This window comes from Melanerpes formicivorus, unplaced genomic scaffold, assembly GCF_026170545.1.
Source record: "Melanerpes formicivorus ecotype bairdi unplaced genomic scaffold, bMelFor1.0.p_v2 SCAF_34, whole genome shotgun sequence".
NCBI classification, from domain to species: Eukaryota; Metazoa; Chordata; class Aves; order Piciformes; family Picidae; genus Melanerpes; species Melanerpes formicivorus.
In genome coordinates, this window is record NW_027142386.1 from 1948819 (window position 1) to 1958837 (window position 10019).

A 10019-nucleotide genomic window follows, 5' to 3' on the forward strand; every position below is an offset into this window, starting at 1 on the left:
GAACTGCAGAAGCCTCTGCCAGCCCTCACCAAAGGACTCCAGGGGAATGACACAAAGGAGCCTGGAGCTGTAGAGCATGAACTAGCCAGGCTTTGGGGAAGGCTCAACCATTTCTGGGGCCTGGCCAAGTGACAGCTCTGGTGTCCCCAGCATAAGAAGGACACAGAGCTGCTGGAGTGAGTCCAGAGCAGGTCACAAAGATGATCCAAGGGCTGGAGCAGCTCTGCTGTGAGCACAGGCTGAGGGAGCTGGGGCTGTGCAGCCTGGAGAGGAGAAGGCTCCAGGGGCACCTCAGAGCTGCTGCCAGTACCTGAAGGGATCCTGCAGGAAGGCTGCAGAGGGACTTCTCCTGAGGGTGTCTGGAGCCAGGACCAGGAGGAGTGGTTTGAAGCTGAGGCAGAGCAGGGTTAGAGTGGAGCTGAGGAAGAAGTTCTGTAGTCTGAGGGTGGTGAGACCCTGGGGCAGGCTGCTGCTGCTGCTCCAGCTCCGCTGCACGAGCAGGGGGAAAGCACCCAGAGACCTGAAGCCAGGAAGGGATTTGCCAAAGGAATCGTCTCCCAGACAAGACTTCAGGCAACCGCTGCCCAAGGCAGGCCCTGCCCCGCTGCTGCTCAGGCCCAGCTGTCAAACCTGCGCACGGAGACGCAGCCGCGGATGGGCAGGGGGCAGGGGAGGTCCTCCGTCACCTGGCACTCGTCGGTGTAGGGATCAAAGAGGACTACAACAGGCAGGGCACCGTTGCCCTTCCTCTGCCCCAGGAGGTAGATTCGTCCATTGGCAGCGCTGCAGCCCATGAAGAACTTGTGGGCCAGGCACTCCTCCCCCACCGGGGTCCACTCGTCGGTCTCCACGTCGAAGCGCAGAGCCCCACCCCCCACGGTGTAGAGAGCTCCGTTCAGAGCTGTGCTGCAGAGGTCATACCTGGGGGGGAGGAAAGCTGCATCAGAGCCAGCACACAGAGCTGGGCCCTGCAGTAATTCAGAGAGTCCTAAAGGTTAGAAAGCTCTCCAGGACCACCCAGTCCAGCACCGACCCAACCCCACCACGGCCACCAAACCATGGCCCCAGGTGCCAGGGTGCTGGAACACCTCCAGGCATGGGCACTCCACCACCTCCCTGGGCAGCCTGTGCCAAGCCCTGACCACTCTGGCAGCAAAGAAATTGTTCCTTATCTCCAGCCTAACCCTCCCCCAGCACAACTCCTCTCCTTCTGTCTCCTGATCCTAGGGAGCAGAGCCCAACTCCCACCTCCCTGCAGCCTCCTTTCAAGAACTGTAGAGAGCAGAGGTCTCCCTCAGCCTCCTCCACACTAACCACCCCCAGCTCCCTCAGCCTCTCCACACATGCTCTCCAGACCCTTCCCCAGCTTTTTTGCCCTTCTCTGGACCTGCTCCAGCCTCTCAATGTCCTTCTTGGAGTGAGGCTACAGCTTGGATCCTGGGGTCAGTTTTGGGCTCCTCACTCCCAGCACTCCCCAGTACCCAGCCCAGGGGCACCATCCCTGCCCTGCTCCTGCTGCCCACACCACTGCTGCTCCAGGCCAGGCTGCTGCTGCCCTTCTTGCCCAGCTGGGCACTGCTGGCTCATCTCCAGCTGCTGTCACCCAGCACCCCCAGGACCTTCTCTGCTGGGCAGTTTGCAGCCACATTGCACCCAGCCTGGAGCCTTCCTGGAGTTGTTGTGACCCAAGGGCAGGAGCCAGCCCTTGGCCTTGTTGAACCTCATCCCACTGACCTTAGCCCACTGGTCCAAGCTATCCAGGTCCCTCTGCAGAGCCTCCAACCCTCCAGCAGATCAACACTGCCACTTAATTCTGTGTCCTGTGACCTTGGTCCTGAACACCATGAGTCCTGCTTCAACAGAATCCCAGCAGTGCTGTGGCTCAGGGCTTGTGGATTTCCCTGGTCCAACCTCTTCCTGGGGCAGGACCAACACCAGAACCTTCCTCCTCCTGCCAGGTGCCAGAAGATCCTTTCTTACCTTGGCAGCGGGGAGACGGAGATGACCTCCCAGCTGTCGGTGTCTGTGTTCAGCCTCTGCACCCCCTGGTACACGTGGCCATTCTCATCCAGCCCACACAGCACATAGATGCTGCTGCCCAGGCTGACTGCAGCTCCCCTCTCCACGGGCTGGGCCATGGGGCTCCTGCTCTCCCACTCGGGCTGCAGCAGCGCCAGGCGCTCCACGGCGGGCACCAGCCCCTCGTCCGTGCTGCCCCCCAGCACGTAGAGGTACAGCCCTGCCCCCACTGCACAGTGGCTGTGCCTGGACAGCTTCATGGCAGGGCCCTCCAGCCAGCTGTTGTCCAGGCAGTTGTAGATGAGGACCCAATCCACACTGTACCACACGAAGTCCTCCCGGAAATAGCCTCCGGTGACGAAGAGGAAGCTCCCTGCGGAGAGAAGCAGCAGCGGCGTCAGGCCTGGGACTGCTCCTGGGCCCTCACCGCTGCCTGGGCTGCACCCAGGAGGTGCAGGATGTGCAAATCACTGCCCTTGCTGTCACTTGGGGGGGGTTGGGTCTGCACAGACCTGCTGGGCCTGCAGGGTGCAGGAAGGCACAGCTCCAGAGATGGCATTGGGCGGGAAGGGAGCCTCCAAGAGCATCTTGTCCAACCCCCTGCAGGCAGCAGGGACAGCTCCAGCCAGGGCAGGCTGCACAGGGACACAGCCAGGCTGAGCCTGAATGTCTCCAGGGATGGAGCCTCAACCACCTCCCTGGGCAACCTGTGCCAGTGTCTCCTCACCCTCACTGTGCAGAGCTTCCTCCTGATGTCCAACCTAACTCTGCCCTGCTCCACTTTCAAACCATTGCCCCTATCCCCACAGCCCCTTCTGAGCAGTCCCTCCCCAGCCTGCCTGCAGCTCCCCTGTGGATACTGAAATGCAGCTCTGAGGTCTCCTCAGAGCCTTCCTTTCTCCAGGCTGAACAGCCCCAACTCTTCCCAAGCCCATTCACACTCCTGGAAACACTGGTTGGAAACATAGCCTGGAGCTGCCCCAGGGGAGGGTTAGGTTGGAGAGGAGGAAGAATTTCTTTGCTGGAGGAGTGGTCAGGGATTGGCACAGGCTGCCCAGGGAGGTGGTGGAGTGCCCATGCCTGGAGGTGTTCCATAGTGGTGCTGGGTTGGTGTTGGACTGGAAGCTCTGTGAGGGCTTTTCCAACCCAAACAGTTCTGTGACTCAATAAAGAACCTCTGGGGACTTCGTGTCCAAGCTCCCACTTCAAACAGGACTGTCAGCAGCGCTGAGGGAGCGAGGCCATGGAGCTGTCTCCACAGTCTGCAATCATGAAGATTTCACAGCCCAGGGTAACCAACTCCACAGCTACCCCAAATCAGACCTCACCATCCCTGAGAGCCACCACGAAGGAGAAGACAAACCAACTCTCCTGCTGAAGTGCAGCCCTGAGACTCCCTCCAGCTAAAGCTGTGCAAGGAGCTCAGTCGCTGCTGCTGCATGAAAGCCACCCTCCAGCCTAGCATCCTGCCAGGAGCAGGGACAACACAACCCTTCTCTGGAGCAGCAGGAGCCCCACAGAGCTTTTAGCAGCCCTGAGCAAGCTGTGGAGGAGCAGCAGCTGAGCTCCTGCCCTCGGGGCTCCGCAGCTCAGCTCCTGCCCTCGGGGCTCCGCAGCTCAGCTCCTGCCCTCGGGGCTCCGCAGCTCAGCTCCTGCCCTCGGGGCTCCGCAGCTCAGCTCCTGCCCTCGGGGCTCCGCAGCTCAGCTCCTGCCCTCGGGGCTCCGCAGCTCAGCCGCTCTCAGCCCCAGCTCCGAGCGTTACCTACTGCTGCCACTGCGTACTGGGTGAGGTTCCTGCGCTGCAGCGGGGAGCAGGGCTGCCAGCTGCCTGTCTTGGGCTGGAAGAGGAACAGCTCCTGCTGCTCCCTGTCGTGCTTCCCTCCCAGCACGTACAAGGTGTCGTAGCTCCGACCGGCCCGAGGGGACAGCTCCATGCGCCGCCAGCTGGCCGGGGGGCAGCCGTCCAGCTTCTTGAGCAGCCTGCAGAAGGTGTCCGCGGCTCCCGGGCGCTTGCTGCGCTTCACCAGGGCGTCGAGGAAGGACAGGCTGAGGAAAGCGACCCTGACCTCGGCCACCAGCTCCAGGAAGTCCTCCTCCCTCGCGGCCGGGTCCTCCATCACCCACCTCACCACGCTGTCGAACACCACGTCCTCCCGCGGAGTGAAGAGCTCGTCGCTGCGCAGCAGCTGCAGCAGGGTCTCCTTGGGCAGCGCCAGGAACTCCTCCTGGCACATCAGCTCCCCCCAGTGCGTCAGGGCCACGCTGCGGGCGGCCGCGGACAGCTCGGCGAAGGCGAAGTGCTGGGCGTAGGCGAGCAGCCCCAGGCAGTTGGAGACGTGCAGCTGCCGCTGCAGGAACCGCTCGCACAGCAGCCTCCCCCTCTGCAGCTGCAGGAAGTCCGCAGCCTCCAGCAGGCCGGTGACGTTCTCCTGCCCCAGCGGCAGCCGCGCCGTGCGGGTGAAGTCCAGCAGCGCCTGGAAGGGCCCCGCGGCGATGCCCCTCAGCACGATGTGCCGCTGGGAGCTCTCCCTGGCCCCCCCGAAGAACAGGGCTCGGAAATAAGGGCTGTGAGCCGCCAGCGCCCTGCGGCTGACCGGGAAGAGCCTCCCTCCCACCTCCAGAACCGTGTCTGTGACCGCCTCTGCCTCAGCTCCCGGCGCCTTTGCCTCGGCTCCCGGCGCCTCCGCCTCGGCTCCCGGCGCCTCCGCCTCCTGGGCAGCCTCCATGCTTGGTGACCACCACGGGGCAGTTAAAATTAACTCGGCCCCCCTGCAGCCCCAGCTCATGTGAGGGCTCTGGAAACACGATGCCCCTGGCCAGGAGGAGCAGGAGATAAGTGAAGCTTCCCCTAAAAATAGAAAGGTGCCTGCCTGGTACCTGCTGCCGAGCCCTGCAGGCCCTCTGCAGCTCCCAGAGCAGGAGAGCTCAGAAAGCAAAGCCCCACAGAGTGAATCACAGAAGGGCTCAGGTGGGAAGGGACCTCAGAGCTCACCTGCTCCAACCCCCAGCCATGGGCAGGGACACCTCTCAACCAGACTCAGCTGCTCAAGGCCTCATCCAGCCTGGCCCTGAACACCTCCAGGCAGGAGGCAGCCACAGCCTCCCTGGGCAGCCTGTGCCAGGCTCTCCCCTCCCTCACTGCCAACAATTTCTTCCTCATCTCCACTCCGTCTCTCCTCTCCCAGCTCAAAGCCATTGTTCCTCACCCTGGCACTCCCAGCCCTTGTCCCTTGTCACAAGTCCCTCCCCAGCTCTCCTGGAGCCCTTCAGGCCCTGGCAGGCTGCTCTGAGGTCTCCCAGGTTGAAGCACCTCTCCTCCAGTCCTTCCAATGCCCAGTGGCAGTGCCCAAGGGGACCAGATGCCCCCAGTGATTCCTCCTCCATTTCTGTCTGGAGTGGAGCAGCTTCCATCTGATCCCTCCTGGTGCTGGTGTTTGAACACCTCCCCCCCAGGGTTACAAGTGGAGGCCTGCACCAGCAGCTGGGGAGCACTTCCCAGAGCACAAAGCAGACACTGAGGAACAGATCCCTTTGCATTTATTGGCTCCAAACTCTTTGGAGTGTTGCTGTTTCTGCAGTACAAAAGAGATACAAAGGTTTCCTTACAAAGCAAGTTCCAAGGAGCAGAACCACCAGGGGACACCTACAGTACCAAAACCTGCAGCACCTCCCTCCAGGCACTGCCTGCAGCTGACCTGAGGATCTCAACTGTTCTTCCCCCTCCCCACCTCAGGCACCAAATGGACCTCTCCCAGCCAAGAGCCATCCCAGAAGTCAGCCCAGCCCTCCTGCAGCAGAGTGGGAGCCTCCTGCCACAGAGCAGGGCCCACAGGGGCCAGGACAGGGGCTAGGAAAGAGCTTCCTGGCTACAGAGTGATGCCAAGGGACAAGGAGTCAGCCTCCTGCTTGCACTGCAGCAAGCAGGCCACAGAGCCTGGGCTCAGCAGCAGGGACACAGCAGGAAGCTGCCCAGCTGAGAGCTGACACCTGAGAGGGAGAAAAACAGTTCCTAAGCTGGTCAGGCTTGAGAGGGAGGCAGATTCAATCCACTCCAGTGGGGAGGGCAGCCTTCAGTCACCCTGGGGGTGGTCTCCAGGCTCACCCTCAGGCGACTCCATGCCAAGATTTCTCTTGCCAGCTCTAGAGGTGGTTACACATTTGGGATGGGGGTAGGGGGGGAAGGACAGGGGGGGAAATGAGAACTTGCTTCTTAGCCAGCAAGCCCCAGCCTCTCCCCACTGATGGGAAGCCACAAAAAGCAAAGTTCTTTCACTCTCACAAATACAGATCCCAGCTCCTCCCCACCAGAGGGGAAGCTTCTCACACACTGGTAGCTCTGCTGGAAGATCTGCACCCATGAAGTCCTCAGACAGTCCCAAGGCAGCATCAGCCATCCTGCTGCTGAATGAAAGGGTTGGGAATGGCTTCCATCCCATCCTGGGGACAGATGAGAACCACAGAAGTGCCTCTGCAGACCACCAGGCCCAGCTGGCGTGTGTCCTCTGTCAGCTTGTACTGGTCATCAGGGTCTGAAACAGAGACACAGCCTCAGTGAGGGGGGCAGAGGAGCCAGCAGCTCCAGCAGCCACAGCCCTGGGGGGCTCTGGCCACCCCTGCACTGCTTTACTGCCCCAGGACTGAGAGAGTATCACAGCATCACCAAGGTTGGAAGAGACCTCAGAGATCATCAAGTCCAACCTGGCACCACAGAGCTCAGGACTAGACCATGGCACCAAGTGCCACATCCAATCCCCTCTGGAACACCCCCAGGGATGGTGACTCCACCACCTCCCTGGGCAGCACATCCCAGTGGCCAACAACTCTCTCAGTGAAGAACTTTCTCCTCACCTCCAGCCTAAACCTCCCCTGGCACAGCTTGAGACTGTGTCCTCTTGTTCTGGTGCTGGTTGCCTGGGAGAAGAGACCAACCCCCACCTGGCTACAACCTCCCTTCAGGTAGTTGTAGAGGGCAATGAGGTCACCCCTGAGCCTCCTCTTCTCCAGGCTAAGCAACCCCAGCTCCCTCAGCCTCTCCTCACAGGGCTGTGCTCCAGACCCCTCCCCAGCTTTGTTGCTCTTCTCTGGACACCTTCAAGTGTTTTGATGTCCTTCTTAACCTGAGGGGCCCAGAACTGGACACAGGACTCAAGGTGTGGCCTAACCAGTGCTGAGTCCAGGGGCACAATGACCTCCCTGCTCCTGCTGGCCACACTGTTCCTGCTGCAGGCCAGGATGCCATTGGCCCTCTTGGCCCCCTGGGCACACTGCTGGCTCATGTTCAGGCAGCTGTCAATCAGCACCCCCAGGTCCCTCTCTGCCTGGCTGCTCTCAGCCACTCTGCCCCCAGCCTGTAGCACTGCCTGGTGTTGCTGTGGCCAAAGTGCAGCCCCTGGCACTTGGACTTGTTGAATGCCATCCTGTTGGCCTCTGCCCATTTGTCCAGCCTGGCCAGGTCCCTCTGCAGAGCCCTTCTGCCCTCTAACTGACCAACATCTGCTCCTAATCTGGTGTCATCTGCACACTTGCTGCTGACTGACTCCATCCCCTCACTCAAATCATCAATGAAGAGGTTAAAGAGGACAGGGCCCAGCACTGATCCTGGGGGGGGCCCAGCACTGACCCCGGGGGGGGGCCCAGCACTGACCATCCCTGGGGGGGGGGCCCAGCACTGACCATCCCCGGGGGGAAGTGATGCAGCAGCAGCTGCTGGCTTCAAAACATCACTGCTTTGCTGAGCCCTGCCCTGCAGCTCTGGGACAGGGAACCTGCTGGAGAGGGTCCAGAGGGGGGCTGCAGACCCTCTGCTGTGGGGACAGGCTGGGGGAGTTCAGCCTGGACCAGAGAAGGCTCCAGGGAGACCTCAGAGCTGCATTTCAGTATCTGCAGGGGGCCTGCAGGCAGCTGGGGAGGGACTGCTCAGGAGGGGCTGAGGGGCAGGGAGGGAGGGAGGGAAAGCTTCCCAGAGCTGGCAGCTGCCTTACCTCGCATGTACTCGATGGTACCATCCAGCACCAGGTTCAGGAGAGGGTCAAAGCCTTTCAAGACACCACTTGCTGTTGGGGACCAGACACACAACAAGGATTAGAGACCCAGACCCTGCACACAGCAGCACAGACCTGGGTGCAGCACACAGGCAGCTCCCCAGCTCTGTTCCCCCTTCAGAGCCTCCCACACTGCCCCACAGCACACATCCTGCTCTCCAAGCTGGCAGAGGCTGCTTTGATGGATGGAGCACTGGGGGATAAAGAGCTGGCTTGATGGCCAGCCCTAAAAGGCTGCTGTCAGTGGTCCATGGCCAAGGGGAGGCCCTCAGGGATCAGTATTGCACCAGTCCTGTTTACCATCTGACCTGGCCAGTGGCACTGAGGCTCCCTCAGCACCAAGCTGTGTGGTGCTGCTGACAGCAGGAGGGAAGGATCCCTCCACAGGGACCTGGACAGGTACAGAGCTGTGCCCAAGCCAACCTCAGGAGGTTCAACAAGAGCAAGGGCAAGGTCCTGCAGCTGGGGCAGGGCAATCCCAGGCACTGATACAGGCTGGGCAGGGACTGGCTGGAGAGCAGCTCTGAGGAAGAGGCCTTGGGGGTGCTGGGGGAGGAGAAGCTCAACAGGAGCCAGCAGGGAGCACTTGCAGCCCAGAGAGCCAAGCAGAGCCTGGGCTGCAGCCAGAGAAGTGTGGCCAGCAGGGCCAGGGAGGTGAGGGCAGGGATAAGGGTGCAAAGAGCCCTGAAGGCTTTGCAAAGCCTTGGCGAGGTCACTGACCCAGGCTGGGGACTCCAGGCACACTTGGTAAGGAAAAAGATGAAGGATTCAGGTCCCTCAGCCTTCCCTGACACAAACCAGCTCTGTATGGCCTGGAGAAGAGCAGCCCCAGGGGGGAGTGAGTGGATGATCTCTGGGGGGTCCCTTCCCACCCCATCATGCTGGGATGTTGTACCAGGGATGCAAAAAGCCACAGCCAAAAGGGAAGAGTTGAGGACAGCTGACAGAGAGCATGGCAGAAGAGTGCTCACATGAAACCTGAAGGAGAAACTGCAGCCAGGGGATTACAGCAACAGGAGAGCAGCCTCAGCCCAGTGAGAGCAAAGAGTGACAGCCAGGAGCAGCTGCTGCTCACCTCTGAGTGCAGGCAAGGTGGTAACAGAGGAGGCAAGAGCCAAGCAGCAGGGTGTGAGGAGAGCCCTCAAGAGGCCAAGCAGGCTCCCAGGGGCTCACCCCCAGCTCACCTTCCCTCCCGCCCTGGAACTTCACCCGGATCGTTTTGTCGATGTATTTGGAGAGGTCCAAGATGCTCTCCTTCTTCTTCTTCTCCTTGTCCTACCGGAGGAGAGAGCAGACTGTCAGCCGCGCTGCGCCCGCCCCGGGCCCCAGGGACACCGCCCCGGGCTTCCCCTCGGCACGCTGCCCGCAGCCGGCCCCGGAAGCGGCCCCGGGGCAAGGCTCCGCGCGCAGCAAGGCGAAGAGCTGCGGCACAAAGCGGCCGGGCGGGACGGGGAGCAGCGGGGAACGGGGGGCAGCGGGGAACGCGGGGCACCGACGGCCATCAGACTGCCCGGGCCCCGGAGTCCGGCCGGGATGAGCCCGCCCCGGGACAGCCCCGGCCACCCCCCTCCTCACACGCGCCCCCGCGGCGGCCGCGGCCCCCCTCCTCACACGCGGCCCCCTCCTCACACGCGGCCCCCTCCTCACACGCGGCCCCCCTCCTCACACGCGGCCCCCCTCCTCACACGCGGCCCCCTCCTCACACGCGGCCCCCTCCTCACACGCGGCCCCCTCCTCACACGCGGCCCCCTCCTCACACGCGGCCCCCTCCTCACACGCGGCCCCCTCCTCACACGCGGCCCCCTCCTCACACGCGGCCCCCTCCTCACCGCCATCTTGCCCGCGCCGCCGCCGCCACCGACGCCCGCCATTTCATTCGCGGCTAGCGGAAGTGACGTTGCGCCTCGGCGAAGCCCATTGGCTGCTGGGGAGCGCGGGGCGGGACTTCCGGGGCGGGGC

The 10019-nt window shown here is 62.3% G+C and overlaps 2 protein-coding genes across 2 annotated transcripts; both read right to left on the bottom strand.

Annotated features, from left to right (window-relative positions):
• Positions 1 to 3: 3 nt before the first annotated feature.
• Positions 4 to 4751, bottom strand: LOC137450137 (kelch-like protein 21). The gene is made up of 3 exons (XM_068156365.1): positions 3782 to 4751; positions 1981 to 2392; positions 4 to 921 (listed from the first exon to the last, which is right to left on the bottom strand). Exons 1-3 carry the CDS (start codon positions 4743 to 4745, stop codon positions 612 to 614), a joined length of 1686 nt encoding a protein of 561 aa, XP_068012466.1. The 5' UTR covers positions 4746 to 4751; the 3' UTR covers positions 4 to 611.
• Positions 4752 to 5539: 788 nt separating this feature from the next.
• Positions 5540 to 9954, bottom strand: LSM7 (LSM7 homolog, U6 small nuclear RNA and mRNA degradation associated). The gene is made up of 4 exons (XM_068156370.1): positions 9890 to 9954; positions 9245 to 9335; positions 8001 to 8072; positions 5540 to 6548 (listed from the first exon to the last, which is right to left on the bottom strand). Exons 1-4 carry the CDS (start codon positions 9929 to 9931, stop codon positions 6406 to 6408), a joined length of 348 nt encoding a protein of 115 aa, XP_068012471.1. The 5' UTR covers positions 9932 to 9954; the 3' UTR covers positions 5540 to 6405.
• Positions 9955 to 10019: the final 65 nt, after the last annotated feature.